The sequence below is a fragment of the Chiloscyllium plagiosum genome, unplaced genomic scaffold (genome assembly GCF_037043375.1).
Source record: "Chiloscyllium plagiosum isolate Xiang-an unplaced genomic scaffold, Cpla_swu_hap1 HiC_scaffold_4, whole genome shotgun sequence".
Taxonomy (NCBI): domain Eukaryota; kingdom Metazoa; phylum Chordata; class Chondrichthyes; order Orectolobiformes; family Hemiscylliidae; genus Chiloscyllium; species Chiloscyllium plagiosum.
This window is the reverse complement of record NW_028270142.1, coordinates 17,833,959-17,852,466: the sequence shown is the minus strand read 5'-3', so window position 1 is coordinate 17,852,466 and position 18,508 is coordinate 17,833,959. Positions and strand designations below refer to the sequence as shown.

The following is an 18,508-nucleotide window of genomic DNA, read 5'->3' as shown; positions in this document are numbered from 1 at the left end:
CTTTTGAAAGAACACCACCCAAAATGTTTTTTTTTAATCTGAGATGGTTAGCTAGCTTTCACCTTGTAAGATGATGGCTTGAACTATGGTGGCTAACTCGATGTTAAATATTGCCTGATGTGGCTCAGGATCTCCATTCTGGGAATGGCAGTCTCTGGCACATTTGCTACAGAGAACTAGAGTGGGTAGAGAAGGTGCATGATTCATTGGGCTCTCTTGGCCAACTGAGCTTTTGTTCCTGTTCACTTTAATAAAGAATTTTAATATTTTTTAAAAATATAAATTAAAACCTTTTTGATTTAAATACAAAAAATGTTTTGTATAAATGAATTGGATGAAGGTGTGGTTGCTAAAGTTGCAGATGACACAAAGAAAGATAGAAAAGTAAATTGCATAGAGATTACAAAACAATATAAATAAGTCAAGTGAAAAAGTGGGTTAAAAATCAAGCAAATGGAGTGTAATGTGATCTCCTGACTTTAAGGATATAAGTGCATTGCAAGTAATTCAGAGAATGACCGGACTGTTACCTGGATTACATGGTTGTCTTACAAGGGAAGAGCTAGAATTATAGAAACATTACAACACAGAAAGAGACCATTCAACCCCATGTCTGTGCCAACTGAATAAACTGGATCTTATTTTCTGGCAGCTGGTTGCTAGTCTTGCAGATATCTGCTTTTCAGGTACAGGTTAAGGGTTCATTTCAAATAAGTCAAGGGTTGGACAGACTAGGTTTGTATGTGTTGGATTTTCAGAGAGTAAGAGGTGACATGATCCTGAGGGATCCTGACAGTGTGGATGTAGAAAGGATGATTCTTTTTTTGGGAGAGTCTGGAACTAGTGGTCATTGTTTAAAAAATAAAGTGTCACCCTCTTAGGACAGCTGAGGCAAATTCTTTTTCGCTGAAAAAGGTCACGGCTCTTTGGAACAGACTTTGTCAACAAGTTGGGGAAGTCAGAGCTTGAATATTTATAAGGCAGAGGTGGATAGATTTTTGTCAAGGGAATACAAGGTTGAAGGGTAGATAGGAATGTGGAATTGAGACTACAATGAGATTAATCATGATCTTATGAAATGGTGGAGCAACCACAAGGAGTTAAACAGCCTACATCTGCTCCTAATTTGTATGCTTACATGTTCGAGTGAGACAGTGAAAGTGGAAAATGGCCAATATTTTCTCCTGCCTAGCATACGTTATCCAGGTTCCACCAGTGTAGAAGACGCTTTGAGGACACAGGCCTGGCAGCTCACAGTTAGGTGTTTTCAATTAAGTTGACATTATTCCACAAAATTCAGCTTGGATACAACAGCTGCAACTTTTATTCTGGGAGTTTATTTTAGCATCAAGTGGCAGATTGTTGGCGATTGTGGAGTCTACATAAATGAAGTTATCCAGCATCCATTCTTGATGCTGATAGGAATACAAAATTCAGCGTCAAGGATATGGCCATTCCTTTATCCAAGGTTGACAGCAAAAACAAGTTCTGTACAGGCATGAGTTAGTTTCAAGCTGAAATTATTTCTCTTAATGGCATGCCAGCACAGTGCTATCAGCTGACACCTACGCTTGGATGACGACCAAGTGCACTTTTGTCTTGGATCTTAGACAAGCAAGGCTCAGCAACTTTAGCACCTGTTCTTCACAACAATCAAGTTAGACTTTTAATTCATAATGGATGTCTCCCACAATAGTGTTACTGATTCACAGTGAAATTGCAGTGTTCTCTCCAGGCACCAGCCTAAGCAAAGAGGTCCAGAGTTTCCCAATCTCAGGATGTCCCTATTGACCTCCCTAGGTGAGCACAACATATCGAAAGCAGTGTATTTAGCATCAGCTTCGTTACAGACGTTGCCAGAAAGTCAACATATTTAGATCTCAATCTGTCTTTGGACTTGTCTCCAGAGTTTTCTTTGTCAAGAATTTACTTTCTTAACCTTTAATTCTTCAAATGTATTCACCAGACATTGGAGTTATTTGCTTATAGCTGGGAGTCTGGTTCATCATTTCCCGGGTGTGTCCAAATACCGGTGAGACTGTACACTATTCCAAATCAGATACGCAAGTTTTGAAACAAATAAATACTAATTCTTAAAATGTTATACTTAACAAAAAGTTATCTCCAAGCCAACCTGTCTTGTACATATGGTGCTCCTTTTTAAAAAAAATTGATGCTGGGTACAAATTCTGGATTTCCATACCTATTACCAATGCTTAAAATCATGTAGTAACACTGTGGGGAAGCACCACCCTTCCAGGATAACCTGTCAAGTGATAAATGCCAACTTGATTAGATTAGAATCCCTACTGTATGGAAAGAGGCCCTTTGGCCCATTCAGTCCACACTGACCTTCCGAAGCGTAACCCATCCAGACCCATTCCCCTACCCTATATATTTACCCCTGATTAATGCACCCAACAGTATGGGCAATTTAGCATGGCCAATTCACCTGACCTGCACATCTTTGGATTGTGGGAGGAAACTGGAGTATCCAGAGGAAACCCACGCAGACACAGGGAGAATGTGCAAACTCCACACAGACAGTTGTCCGAGGTGGGAATCGAGCATGGGTCCCTGGTGCTGTGAGGCAGCAGTGCTAACCACTGAGCTACCGTGTCGCCAAGCTGTAAAGTTAACTGTAATATGATCAGAGCAGTTCATGTCTCACAAATCAACAAATGGAAAACAAAATCTGACAAATGTTCAGCTGCAACACACTGTAGCATCCTTCTGAGTATATAAATTATTAAGAAAATAGACAATAGGTGCAGGAGTAGGCCATTCTGCCCTTCGAACCTGCACCACCATTCAATATGATCATGGCTGATCATCCTTAATCAGTATCCTGTTCCTGCCTTATCTCCATAACCCTTCATTCCACTATCCTTGAGAGCTCTATCCAACTCTTTCTTAAATTAATCCAGAGACTGGGCCTCCACTGCCCTCTGGGGCAGAGCATTCCACACAGCCACCACTCTCTGGACGAAGAAGTTTCTCCTCATCTCTGTCCTAAATGGTCTACCGCGTAAAAGGTAAACACTTGCTTCATTTTGTCAATATATTTAAGACTACATGAGAAAAGTGAAATACTTTGAACTTTAAACTGAATTCCAAATAAAAGTGAACCCTCGCTATTCTGGCCATAATAATGACATTAAAATAGCTTAAACAAGGCAGTTTCTTTCCTTTCCAGTTATGGAGTATTAAAAACTATATCACCTTATGTAATTTTCAGCATTGTAGGTCTTTTTGTTCACTGAGCTTGTTCCAGCAACATTCCTCATTCCACTTGGTAGTGTTTGTGTTCGAGATCTGATGTTACTGGGTAAACCCCTGAAATGAAAATGAAATTATCAAAAAGGTAAATTCATAATAATTTATGGATTAAAATTAACTATAATATGATTTTTTTTCAATAAAATGTTATTAAAATCACGGTTACAGTTTTTGTATCAAGTATTTTCAGGCCAGTTATACAATGCCCATTCCTGATGAAGAGCTTATGTTTGAAATGTTGGCGATGCTACCTGACCGGCTGTGCTTTTCCAGCACCACACTTTTTGACAATGCCACATCAGTAGAGGAATACTTGCGTCTTATGGTATTTCATTTTTTTTTTTAATAGTTAATGTCTTGAAATAAAACCAGTAATGCCAGTATTTTTGCTTACTTATACAAAGGCAAGTCAGGAGCAGAGACTGACAAAAAGGTTTGTGTTCATGGTTTGGCAACCAGAGTCCCAAATGGCAGTTGCACCACTAAACACACCAATTACAAAATCTTTGTTTGTGAAAGATTTATTACATTTCTAACTTTCCCTAATTGGAGGTAGATAGGGTAAACTATTGAAAATATAAAGCAGAAAAAGTATAACATGGACTGCTACACTTACTGAATTAACAGAAGTATTTTATAGAAAAGATGCGTATTTAGTGGTCAAGGATGGATAATAAAAGCAGCATGAAGAGGGCAAGAGAATTAGGAGAACTGGTGTCAAGAAAGAGTTGCCACAGTTGAGTGTGTGTTGCTGGAAAAGCACAGCAGGCCAGGCAGCATCCAAGGAGCAGGAGAATTAACATTTCAGGCATAAGCCCTTCAGCAGGAACTCTGACGAAAGGCTTATGCCCAAAACGTCAATTCTCTTGCTCCTCGGATGCTGCCTGACCTGCTGTCCTTTTCCAGCACACACTCTCAACTCTGATCTTCAGCATCTGCAGTCCTCACTTTTTCCAAAGAGTTGCCACAACAAAAGGTTATCCTTTGAGAATTGCAATTTGGTAGATAAAGTTCTCCGAATTATTTTTGGATATGATCTTGTTCACACTGGATGTCTGGAATGGAAGTGTTTTATTCCCCAGTATTAACATCATTTATCTCAAAAGCTCAAAAAGCGAATAGAAACTAATGCATTTGACATTGTTGATTAATTTGCATTACACCAATGATGGATTGATTATGAATACTTAGGAACAAACTTTAAAAGAAAACAAGTAAACATTGCTAAATTTGAATTCACTAATTCAGAATAAATTTTCAATTTGTAAATTGTTGCTTATCATAAAAATAAAAAAAAGACTAGTGAGGAAGTCCAGTTTTTATTTCAAGACATCAACTGTTTAAAAAAATGAAATACCTTAAGACGCAAGTATTCCTCTACTACTGTGGTAGTTATATTCTTGAAAATCACTGCATTAAGCGAAACCGCATTTTGTGAAACACGCAGTCCCATAGAAACCGTATAAGTGTTCAGGTTACGTTCCTCGAACATAGTTAGAACTTTTAAGGGCTGCCACAAAAACTCTTAAAGGAAACCCACCATTTTAATCTGGCATTGCGGTCAGTTTTTTTTAAACAATTCACGAGATTGACACTGGAAAATCATTTGTGGGATGTGGGTGTCATTGGATGGCCAGCATTTGTTGCCTGTCCCTAGTCAGCAACAGTGAAGGAATTGTGATATACTTCCAAGTCAGGATGGTGAGTGGCTTGGAGGGGAATTGAAGGTGAAGGTGTTTCCAGATATCTGCTGCTCTTGTCCTTCTAGATGGAAGTGGATTTGGAAGGTGCTGTCTGGGGACCTTTGGTAAATTTCTGCAGTCATCTTATAGATAACACACACTGCTGCTACTGAGCATTGGTGGTGGAGGGTTAATATAAAACACTTCTTGTCTCATATACAAGATTACTCAACTGGAAGTGTAAAGCTGTAGACAATTTTTAAGATCTTATTCAGCCTTAATGAAGACAGGCAATGGTCAAAATGAGCTGAACAAATAGCAGCTTGCCCTGGAACGCTAAATTTTAGCATTTCTTATTTATTCCTCTGCTCTATTGAGAGTTGCATAAGAACTGCGTTGTCATGCATCAGGCATGTTTTATTGCAATCATGGGTAGCAAACTAGAAACCAGGCTAATCTAGGACTACTTGTACTGTAATGCCCAAAATAAATACTTGCATTATGGGAAGTTAACTGTGCTCGTAAGGTATGCAATTGTTTATCCTCCAAAGCAGTAAAAATTTAATTAAATCAACCATTCATGTTTCAATCATAATATATTGTTCAGTAAAGCTTCTACCAGATTGTGCTAGGTTTTTCCAATGTAAATCTTTCAAACTAGTTTTTTAAATAAACTGGCCATGATGCCAGATTGACTTTATCAAAGCAGTGGGTCTCCTTTAACAGCTTTTATGGCAGGTCTTAAAATTAAGCACAGAAAAAAGAAACCTGACCATTGCATACTAATGAAACTAGTAAATAGTTCGGTATACCAAAGGGTCACCGGACCTGAAAGGTTAACTTTGATTTCTCTTCGCAGGTGCATCCAGACTTGCTGAGCTTTTCCAGCAACCTCTGTCTTTGTTTCTGATTTACAGCATCCACAGTTTTTTCAGTTTTAAAATATTTTGGTATGGTTTGTTTTGAAGTCAATTTCTGTGAAGTCTGCCAAATTCAAACCTACGATCCCAAAGCAAAAGGGCAATGATGCAGCCCACTGTTTCATCCCATTGTATTCAATTTAAAATAAATCCGCAAATTCAGTGACTTCCATATTGGTACATATGGATCCTTATTAATCCTTACCCAGCTGGTTGAATTAATGCTCCAGCCACATTACCAACACCAGATGAACTCCGTTTTGCAGGTGATCCATCTCGAAGTTTATTTTCATAGGCTGCTGTTAGGTTACTTTTGGTGGTAGAAAGTCCTGTTGACAGAACACTGAATGTCGGCTTTTACTAAATTATTACAATTTCAATCAAGTCAAAGACTTATAATGAATAACTTACAGTGAAGGACAACAATGTTTTCCCTACATTGGTACAAGATTCAGACTGAAGATGACATTTTCATAATCGATGTGGGACATTTCATAAGGGATTGGTATAAATCTCAATCTTTGACATGAAATTTGCATATAGCTTAGCTGAAAAGCCATTATTTCCAGAATTGAAGCACCATGAAGAGAAGATGACCACAAATAATTTTTTTTTTCAGAAAATGTACTCGGAGAAATGGCTGAATGATTGCAGATTGAAAAATACACATCTAAATCATGGCAAAATAATTTTACAATTCGTACATAGTAATAACACATTACATCACATTATTCTAAGTACAATTAAAATGTCCTGTAAATGATTATGATTTAATCAGTACTTTGTAAACTGCATTCAAAGAAAACCAGTGTGTTATTTAAAATTTCTCTGCCAGTATGTCCATTTTTGGTAAATAGATCAGTAAGTCCATTCAGCAAGATTTGTATGAAGAGAACAGTTAATAGTAGTAAGTGTAAATATGAATAATAAATAATGTAAAGCAGGTATACACAAACAACTAATGACTCATGGTCTATTGGAGTTTGATATCACATGGGCTTTAGAAACAAAGTGGATGTTCCAAATATAGAATTCAAAATAGGTTACATCCAAGGCATAAGATTTAACGTGCAGAAAAAAATTCAATTCACTTGAAGATTAACATAATTGACAAATTGGTTATGACTTTCACAGCTCACTGATATTATTTATATTTTAAGAAAGCAAAATCACACTTTCAACTGGACACTTTCATGACATTGTTTTACTTTCACAATTAGGCTAACTGGTTAAGATGAGAAAAAGTCCCACACAGGATCTTTGCATGTAGTAAATTACTTAATTTCAATCAGGATATTCACAGAGTTTGTTGCACATTGAAGCATCAGTATTCAAATGTAGAGACTTTAGATAAAAACTGCAACAGCTAAGATGTGCAGACTATTAGCATTCCATAGCCTCAATCTGCTTCAGTGTCATTAAAGCACTTAATCTCTGTCATGACAATAGACCATAAACCCAGATTGTACAGCTGGTTTATGTCTTAAACTGCAGACGTGTTTGTGTTTTATCCTTCCAGGAATAGACAAAGGGGTTAAAACAATATGCTGGTTTGTGTGTTATTTGGCTGATGTGTTAGTGTGGACTAGTTGTGTTGTGAGGTTCACAGCTTATGGACAGCTGATAAGATACTCTGTACTGCAGATAGAGAAATATGCTTACTCACTGAGTTGTGAAAACTAAGCAAGCCAGTGAAGTCGCCATCAAAAAACAGGACAAAAGCTTGTCAGCTATCTTGCAGACTACAAAATCTTAAAGTTAACTACCAATGTCAGCAATATTGGCATCATCCAACTTAATGGATGCAATGTTCTAATATCTACTTATTAAGGAACCCAGAGACTGATACATCTATCTTTTTAACTGTTACCTTTTAACTCAATTCACACTTTTTATCCATGTGTGTGTACTTCACATTTTACTCATCTTGTGTCACATTTGGTAGCTAATAATCTCAGCTTTTGTTTTACTCAGAAAGAATCTTTCTAAATTAATCTTGTTGCCACCAATTCAGAAATAGTTTGATTTAAGAAGGGGAATCCGTTCATCCTTCTTCACCCAAAATCATAAAATAAATTGGAGACCCTCATCTGGGGACTGATTGTAACATACATACAAAAATACGGCAATAGGGAAAAAAACTAAATACACAAAATGAAAAGAAAATCCACATACCACTTTTCCCACCAACAGAAGGCTGGGGAATCCTTGTTAATGCACCAGGTGTTGAGACTGGTGAATTAGTCTTCTTAAGCACTGGAGACCGATGCTATACATTAATAAAGACATACCAAAGAACAAATTTAGTCATAAGCCATATAATGAAAAAGCATAGAAGGCAGTCATTTGGCTAATCATGTCTGTGTCAAATACATATTCGTATATGTTACTTTTCATGTATTTAGTCAATCCCATTTAGAAGTACAGCTATTGATTTATTATTGGGCACCAATGCGACCAGGCATGTACCAGTTGACCAAGAGATCCACAGAATCAATGTAAAAGCACACACTAAGTAGTAGAAATGCAATGCAGAGGGAATGCACATCACTGTTGTGCTTTTCTTACAGCATAAATCACTTACATAATAATGCAACTTTGCCTTAAATAAAACTTACGAGCAGACAGACTTCTCACTCACGCATTCAAACTACTCGGCCATTGAGGAGATCGCAATAATATAATAAACTTGCAGTATTTCTGGTTCATAATTTTTTTGCCACTTTATTAAGAAAGCCTGTTCTTAAGGTGCCAGTTAAAACAAAGTTTGCTGCATATTACCAAATCTACCTCTTTCACACTTTCAGACAACACATTTTAATTAACTTGCTGCATAAAAATTACAATTCTTTCATCAATTATCTCTGGTTATTGATCTTTCGTCCACTGCAGCCACTTTTCTCTCACTCTATGAAAGGCTTCAAGATTTTAAATACTCCTATTCAATCTTCCCTTAACCTTCGCTGTAAAGGAGAACCTCCCAGTTTATCTGATCTCACTTGTAGTTGAAGTCTTATTTTCCCTGTAAGATTCTTCTGCACTTTACCCAAGGCTTAACGTCCTTCCGAAGGTGAGATACCCAGAACTGAATCCAATACACTAGCTTGGGTCCACCAATGTTGACTAAATATTCAGCAAAACATCTTGCTATTATATTCTATGCCTTTAATTATTAAAACAAATCCTGTATAAACCTTTTAACACTTTTCCACTTGCCCTGTCAACTTCTAAGCTTTTCATCAACTTCTAAGCTTTTCAACTTCTGTCAAATGGGAGAACTATACAGCAAGTCAGCATCACTGCGAAGCAGACTAGGAAGAATAAGTAGTAAGAATTGTGTGTGTGTGTGTCTCTCTCTTTTTCTCTGCTGTTAAAACACCAAAGCCTGAAGAGACCAGTTATTTTCTCCTACCAGTGACTGTAATCTGTGGCTTTAGACCAGTAGCTAACAGACTTTGCTCTTATTGTACCAATCGCCCTTTACCTCCTGCAAAGACGTGACAGCATGTGGAGAAAGGAGATGAAGAATAGGAAGTCCTGACAAGCAAAAGAAATGTTTCAACAAATTCTGTGGACTGATGCTATTGAACTGCGTTTCCCAGTTTATTTGTTTTTTTTAACAATCCTCCAACCACAACACCATTTTTTTTGTTTGTATGTGTGTAGGTGGACTAAATGGTGTTATAAATAACAAAGCTGTAAATTTGATAGTTCAAAGCTATTCATTTGTGATTAGAATTTACTTATTTTTAGCAAATATAGTAGGCACAGAAACCTGATCAATGTTTTCTGTTAATTTGAATTCAACATAGGGGTAAACTGGGGACTTTGAGTGCTTTGATTAAATCATTTTGTGGTGACCCTGAGAGTAGTGGGGCTTGAGCATCAGCACACTTTCCAAAGTCGAAAAGTGTGGTGCTGGAAAAGCACAGCAGGTCAGGCAGCATTTGAGGAGCAGGAGAGATGACCTGCTGTGCTTTCCAGCACCATACTTTTTGACTCTGATCTCCAGCATCTGCAGTTCTCACTTTGTCAGAGACACTTTCTAAATGGGTTGTAACAATATAGAAAGAGTATGGGATCCTTGGAGAACTCGGCTAGGGAATGGATAGAGAGAAGCAGGAAAAAGGCAGATAATGAAGTCTAACATTTTACATTGGTCTTCAAGGTGGACACTGTAAATATCCCAAAGATACCAGATATGTAAGATGCTAATGGAAGGGAAGGTCTTAAAGTATTTGACAAACCAATGAGACTGACGTTGCCAATCCCTGATTGATCTACATCTAAGCGTTTCAAAGAAAGTGTCTGTAGAGGTATTGGAGACATTGGCCAAAATATTAGAGGACCAATGCAGATTTCTGCGGTGATGTCCTGGATCTGAGATGACTAACCTCAAACATACACACTCATCTTCCTTTATTCTCGGTACAATTACAACTAGTGGAGAATTTTTGCTGATTCCCATTGACTCTAGGGACCTCTATTGCTACACCTCAGACAAATGTTGCCCTGATGTTCAGTGCAATCAGTCTCACCTCATCTCTTAAGCTCAGCTTTTTTGTTTATACTTGGGCCAAGTCTGTAATGAGGTCACAATTGGAGATCAGTTGTCCTGGCCAAATTCAAATTGAAAATCAGTGAGCTGGTTAGTCTCATGATACCACTGTCAATTATACCTTCCAGTTTGATGATGATTTCATACAGGGCAGTAAGCAGCCAGGTTAAATTTGTCCTTTTTGTTCAAAAGATATTTTGGGTAGATGCCAGCCTTGGGGTAGGAATACCTTGGCTATGGTATAGCTAGTTCTGCAGGTCAAGGGGACAAGTCATCAGTACTGCTGGAACTTTGAAAGGACCCATACCCTCAGCAGTATCCAGTGCCTACAGTCATTTCTTGAAAGCATAAAAAGTGAATCAAGTTGACTGGAGACTGCCATCTGTGTTCCTGGGAACTTCAAAAGGATGCAGAGATAGATCATCTACTTGGCATTTGAAAGTGAAGCTGGTTCCAAATACTTCTGCACTGATATGCTGGGCTACCCCATTGTTGAGGAGGGGATATTTGTGGAACCTCCTCCTCCACTTAGCTAATTGTTCATCATCATTAATGACCGATGGGGCAGGACTGCATGCTGACATCTGACTCGTTGGTTGTGGGACCATTTACTGTTGTTTATGCATGTGACTTCGGCTGTTTGGCATGCAAGTAGTCCTGTGTTGTAGTTTCACCAGTTCTGAGGTATGCCTAATGTTGCTACTGTCATGCTGTCCTGCACTCTTCACTGCACAACAACATTCTCCCACAGCTGAGGATTTTTGGAGATTTTTTTTCTCACTGACCTCTCTTAATCTGATCTTTCCTTCCCTCTATTGTGCTTTTAGCATGAGCTTTCAGCGAGTTAAATATTTTGATTTATACTTGTGATCCAGACTCTATGTATTAATAAGGATTCTCCAGTCTGGTTAGCTGAAGAAACACGCTGTTGCTTGCTTTATTCACATAGATCCCTGGTTACCTGTTGACAATGCCATGGTGCTGTGACTATCTGATAACAGCAAACTGCAGTGTAATGGCCCACAGAAATTTTCTGGGCAAGTATTTACTAGTGGAATGAACAGTGAGTACTGACTGCAAAATATGGGTGCTTGGCACCTGTGTATGTACTGTCCAAAAAAGTGTTTTCAATGTTGCTAAGGTCTACCATGATGCACAGTATCACCTGTAAATAAGACATTTATGTGTTTTACCTGAGTTGGAGTGCTTTGTTTCCCTTTGCTTGCAGCATGTTTAGGCTTGGTAATGCGAGCAGCTTGTTCTTTGCAGAAAGAAATGTGTCTGTCTGCAGCATTCTCATTAAATCTTCTCTGACAGTATGGGCACTGGATAAGATCTTAAAAAATGAAATTTGACAAATACATTAAGATAACAGATTCTTATTATTCAATGTAAGGATTTTATTAACATCTCTGGAATGAAATCAAATATAATGGACATTCTGCATGAAAAGTATGTGCCACATTAGAAAATTAATATGCTTAGTGAAGTAAAATAAAACAAGGCTTACATATTACTTTCCAGGTTAAAAATGAGGATATGACATCAAAATATGCTTGCACAGATTTATCCATTTTCAGTTGTGAGTGATGCTTTTATTAAGGATAATTCAAAGGTTGAAACATAATTAACTGTCAATTGAAATAGAATCTTGACAAAACATTGCAACAGAACAATCTCAGTGGCAGCAAATATAACTGAGATGTTTGGCAAAGCGTTTTACTTTTCTCGAAACTGTGGGAAAAAAAGTACTGAAATACATAAAACAATACAGCATCTGGCAAATCATTAGCATAGATATGAGGAAGCATTTCCAATGTATCCAAGACAGCAAACACAGATGAGCAGTAAAAAATATGCCTCCCCAGCAAGATCTGGTAACACCATGGCCAGGCTACAAGTATAGCTACACATGTCTTAAGTCTGAGCCTCCTCAAAACCCAGTTTTGAAAAAAATCTTGCATTTGACTAAAATGTGGATCAAGTCTCTGCATATGCCAAGTTTATATTATCGCACCTTTATCAATTTCATTTTTGTAACAATTGCTCTTAATTGCAAACTCTTTCATTTCTATTTTCTTCCCTATATGCTGGAGTGCAAATATGTGTTGTAAAATCATTCCCTGTGTTTGAATGCATTGAACAACAAAACTTCTGACTTAACCCTAAAAGACAGTTTGTTGTGGGTCACTTTGAAAATTGGACTTCATGATAGAGGGCTCAATGGAACACACCACGCCTGTTTCAAAAAAGGAGAAAGAACCTGCTTATGGATGAAAGATAGATGAACAGGAAAGAGTTGAACTTACCTCCTTTCCCATACCATAACTACCATTTGGAATTCCCTCCATCAATACCTCAGCTTTATCACCTTCTTTCCCGTTTTCAAAAGCCTCATCAATATCCATTCCATTAAACATGCTTTATTTTAAAGATCTTAATCCGACTCCTTCAAGCCCAACATCCTTTCACTATTCAATGCTCTGAAAGCTGCTGATATCCATGCATTCGTGAGGCCTCTTCTATCTAGTTCAGGCCACCCAGTTATAGAAAGGACATTATTAAGCTGGAGAGGGTTCAGAAGAGATTTACCAAAATGTAGTCAGATATAGAAGGTTTGAGTTATAAAGAAAGGTTGGACAGGTTGGGATGTTTTTCACTGGAACGTAAAAGGTTGAGAGGTGACCTGATAGAAGTTTGTAAAATAATGAGCGGTATAGTTTGAGTAAATGGTGGTTGTCTTCTCCCTATGATGGAAGATTTCAAGACTATGGGGCACATTTTTAAGGTGAGAGGAGAGAGAATTACAAAAGATATGAGGGACAAATTTTCTACACAGCAGGTGGCTCATATGTGGAATGAACTTCCGGAGGAAATGGTGGATGTGGGTACAAGTACAAGGTTTGGAGAGAAAGGAGCCAGGAGCAGGCAGTGGGAGTAGTTTAGTTTGATATTGTGTTTCATATAGACTGGTTGGACCGAAGGGTTTGATTCCATCCTGTATGACTCTGTGACTCTATTAAAAAAAGTTAACTTAAAATATTATGGAATCATACCACACAGAAACAGACCTTTCAGTGTAACTTGTTCAGGCCTAACAAGTTTCCTAAACTAAACTACTCCCATTTGCTATGTTTGGCCCATATCCTTGTAAATTGTTTTTATTCATGTACCTGTCCAAATGTCTCTCAAATGTTGCACCCATACTTGCATCCAACTCTGGCAGTTCATTCCATATATGAACCTCACCTTCTATGTGAAAAAAACTGTCCTTCATGACCTTTTTAAAACTTTCTCCTCTTGCCTTAAAAATATGCTCCCTAATCTTGAACTCCCCCACCCTAGGGAAAAGACCCTTGCTGTTCACCTCCTTACAGCCTTTCTTAAATAAAGGCACAATATTAGACACCTTCCAGTTATCTGGCACATCACCCTTGGTTGTAGATTATGCAAGCAATACTGCTAGGGGCCCTGGAATTTCTTCCCTTGTTTCCCACACCATTCTGGGTTACACTTGATTATGTCCTTGAGTTTTATCTACCTTTATGTTTTCTGAGACCTCTAGCACTTCTGTATTGTGAACTGTTTTTGAAACGTCAACATTTGCCCATGTTCTTTAGCTTCCATTTCTTTCTCCACAGTGAAAAATGATGTGAAATATTCATTTAGTATCTCTCTCATCACCTGACACATAGACGACCTCATTGACCTTTAAGGGACCTGATTTTCTCTTTAGTTGCTCTTTTGTCTGAAAAATATTAAGGTATTTGTAGAATCTCTTTGGATTATCCTTAACCTTATCTGCCAAGGCTATCACCTCTTTGTCCTCCTGATTTCCCTCTTAAAAATGTCCCTAAACTCTTTATATTAAAGAAATTCATTTGATCCCAGTTGTATATGTCTAATATATGATTCTTTCTTATTCTTGGCCAAAGCCTCAATATCTCTATCATCCACTGTTCCCTACTCCTACCAGCCTTACCCTTCAGTCTAACTGGAATGTACTAGCTCTGAACTCTAGATATCTCACTTTTGAAAGCTTTCTACTTCCAGTCATCTCTTTAGTTGTGAATATTCCACCTCAATCAACTTTTGAAAGTTCCTGTCTCATACTGTCAAAATTGACCTTACTCCAGCTAAGGACTTTAAGACCATAAGACATAGGAGCGGAAGTAAGGCCATTCGGCCCATCGAGTCCACTCCGCCATTCAATCATGGCTGATGGGCATTTCAACTCCACTTACCCGCATTCTTCACGTAGCCCTTAATTCCTTGTGACATCAAGAATTTATCAATTTCTGCCTTGAAGACATTTAGCATCCCAGCCTCCACTGCACTCTGCGGCAATGAATCCCACAGGCCCACCACTCTCTGGCTGAAGAAATGTCTCCGCATTTCTGTTCTGAATTTACCCCCTCTAATTCTAAGGCTGTGTCCACGGGTCCTAGTCTCCTCGTCTAACGGAAACAATTTCCTAGCGTCCACCCTCTCCAAGCCATGTATTATCTTGTAAGTTTCTATTAGATCTCCCCTTAATCTTCTAAACTCCAATGAATACAATCCCAGGATCCTCAGCCGTTCCTCATATGTTAGACCAAGCATTCCAGGGATCATCCGTGTGAATCTCCGCTGGACACGCTCCAGTGCCAGTATGTCCTTCCTGAGGGGTGGGGACCAAAACTGGACACAGTACTCCAAATGGGGCCTAACCAGAACTTTATAAAGTCTCAGTAGCACATCAGTGCTTTTATATTCCAACCCTCTTGAGATAATTGACAACAGACTCAACCTGCATGTTTACCTTTAGAGAATCCTCAACTAGCACTCCCAGATCTCTCTGTACTTTGGCTTTACGAATTTTCTCACCGTTTAGAAAGTAATCCATGCTTCTATTCTTTTTCCCAAAGTGCAAGACCTCGCATTTGCTCACATTGAATTCCATCAGCCATTTCCTGGACCACTCCTCCAAACTGTCTAGATCCTTCTGCAACTTCCCCACTTCCTCAGTACTACCTGCTTGTCCACCTAACTTTGTATCATCGGCAAACTTCGCTAGAATGCCCCCAGTCCCTTCATCCAGATCATTAATACATAATGTGAACAGCTGCGGCCCCAACACTGAACCCTGCGGGACACCGCTTGTCACCGGCTGCCATTCCGAAAAAGAACCTTTTATCCCAACTCTCTGCCTTCTGTCAGACAGCCAATCCTCAATCCATACCAGTAGCTCACCTCGAACACAATGGGCCCTCACCTTGCTCAGCAGCCTCCCGTGTGGCACCTTATCAAAGGCCTTTTGGAAGTCTAGGTAGACCACATCCACTGGGTTTCCCCGGTCTAACCTACTTGTCACCTCTTCAAAGAACTCCAACAAGTTTGTCAGGCACGACCTCCCCTTACTAAATCCATGTTGACTTGTTCTAATCCGACCCTGCTCTTCCAAGAATTTAGAAACCTCATCCTTAATGATGGATTCTAGAATTTTACCAACAACCGAGGTTAGGCTAATTGGCCTATAATTTTCCATCTTTTGCCTTGATCCTTTCTTGAACCTTTACACTAAACCTATCCTTTTCCAGAACAATTGTAAAACTAATAAAATTATGATCACTGGTCCCAAAAGCTCCTCTACTAACATTCAGTCACTTGCCTGCCTTATTTCTCAAGAGAAGGTCAAGTTTTTCTCCAGTAGGCACATCTACATATTGAAAAAGACAATTTTCTTGAACACATTAATTTAATAGAAACAGAAAATGCTGAGAATACACAGAAGTTCTGAGAGAAATTGCTTGAAGAGAAACAAATTTAATATTTCAAGTCAGAATTTTATCAGAATTGCTATTGCTAGAATAGTCATGGGCCAAATCTTCGAGGCTCTGGAACATTCGAGACCTCAAGGTGACTATTGCGACCCACTGAAAATTCCACTTGTAGGCCTTGTGTGAATTAACCTGGGTAGCCTCAACATTTAATGGCAATTTTCTTATTCACCGAGACATCTGCAAATCTCTCCAACTTGGAGTTAGATTTACGACAGTACCTAGTAGGTTTACAAATGAGTCCCTAATTATCCACCCTCCGACGCAGATACCACCTGAACACCCATCTGACCCAACTATAACAGTCCTCTTAACCTAACTACAGCACAACTTAAAGAAGGGGGCTCATTATTATCTTCTCAAGCGCAACTAGGGATGGACAATAAATACTGGCTCAGCCAATCATGTCCATGTCACGTGAGTAAATAAACAGAACTATTACCACAATTCCCCTCAACCAAACAACCCAATCAGATCTCCTAATCAGACCCTACTGACTCCAACCAACTAATTCACTAAACATTCAAAGGCTAAACTTTTAACCTACCATATGACAAGTAGTAAAAAGGGGATGTGTCTTTACTCCCCTGACTCTATTCCACTCCAACGGAGCTCCCCAATGGACACTATGTTGTAGATTTCTGTGAAAACCAGGATCGGAAGATCCCGGAAGTAATGTATAGCAACGTCAGGCCAGGAGAACTTTCGATTGCAGCAGCAATCAGACCATCATTGCTGCTGCTCGAATGACCTGGACCAACGCATCTGCAAGAAAAATCATACAATCAAAAAAAAATTAATTATTAAGAATATGATGCAATGAAAGTGAATTTCACAAGACAAGATAAAATTCTACTCCAAAACATAGGATTTAGTTTCTTCAACAAATCAATTGTGATACTGTATTTTCATGTGCAAAATAAGATTAAATATAACTTGAAAAGTAGGAATATAAAAGTGGCAATGGGACTTTGGAGCACACAGACGCAAATCACAAGCCAACATTGCAGATTATTAAGGTTTTTAAAAAGCCAAACAAAAACTGGGACTAATCTCTAGGGAACTGAAAAGTATAGAGGTAATGCTAAACCTGTATTGAAACTTGATAAGACCACACTTGGGAGTACTGCATATACTTCTGGTCACCCTATTAAAAAGATATAAAGACAATGGACAGCATATAAAAGACTGACAAGGATGATATTTGAAATATAAGTTTACATCCATTAGGAAAGGATGAACAGGTTAGGTCTCTTTTCTCTTGAAAGAGGAGGCTGAGAGTTAACTGAGCTAAAATTATGAAAGCATTTGACAGAATGAAAAGAGCTACTCTCTCATGAGAGATAGATGACTGGTGGCGGTTTAACCTGAGGGTCACCATACCTCAGGTGAGGGGAAAGGTTGACAAATGGAGTCTCTCATTGTAACCTCAGCTGATGCTGGAATTGAACACGCTGTTGGCATAATTCTGCATTCCAAACTAGCTGTCCAGCCAAGTGAGCTAAAATCTGATTTTTTTTGCATCTATTTATGCTGTGCAACTGATGGCTTGTCAAGATTGTAATAGTTAAGCACAAGGCCTTCCAGTGCTTGAAACATTTGTTCTTTTCTAGTCACAGGGCAGAACACTCCTGTGTTGATAGGCTACCCAGATCATTTTAAGGTAACTTTAGTCAGGTAGACAGTCTGACATGGTGACTCCTTGTTGGCCAGAGTCACTCACATCAGACGGTTAACACTTTCACGCAGCTGGTGTATCAGATATTTAGATATAGGGCATAAAAGCTCCAGGAGCAGAGATTCTGATGTTATCATTTTTCAGGCAGTCAGGGATAAGCCTCAAGGAGCTGGGAAGGAGGCGCAAAGTCACCTATTGTGTTGGAGAAAATCAGGGCTTAATATGGAACCTCTGTGTGTCAATGAGATCTAATCAGCTGAGAATGGGGGTAAAGGAAGCCCACAGCCATATTTTCTTGGTACAACTGAGAAATATTGGAGCTAAAAGAAACCCTGAGGCAGTGCCAGCTTAGTGAAGCTAACTGTCTGCAGTAGAGCAAAAAATGTGCCCAAAATTAGTAACTGGAATGCAAACTCAAGAATGAAATAGAACACAGAACTGGTTCTAACTGGTGTTCGGTTTTCAGAGAGACACTGTTGTATCAGGGGTGTGATGCCTTAAAAGAAACTGTACTTTCCTTCAATCTTTAAGGAGCAAATGAGACTTTACATTGTGAATGAATCAATGACTGC

General features: G+C 38.7%; 1 protein-coding gene across 1 annotated transcript in view; it reads right to left on the bottom strand.

Moving 5' to 3' along the window:
• zc2hc1a (zinc finger, C2HC-type containing 1A) overlaps positions 1 to 18,508 on the bottom strand; it is a 51,850-nt gene that overhangs the window by 5,130 nt on the left and 28,212 nt on the right. The window contains exons 5-8 of the mRNA XM_043689113.2: positions 11,633 to 11,775; positions 8,057 to 8,150; positions 6,087 to 6,210; positions 3,223 to 3,336 (exon numbers count right to left, since the gene is read on the bottom strand). Coding sequence (XP_043545048.1) covers positions 3,223 to 3,336; positions 6,087 to 6,210; positions 8,057 to 8,150; positions 11,633 to 11,775 — 475 coding nt within the window. The remainder of the gene's footprint in view (positions 1 to 3,222; positions 3,337 to 6,086; positions 6,211 to 8,056; positions 8,151 to 11,632; positions 11,776 to 18,508) is intronic.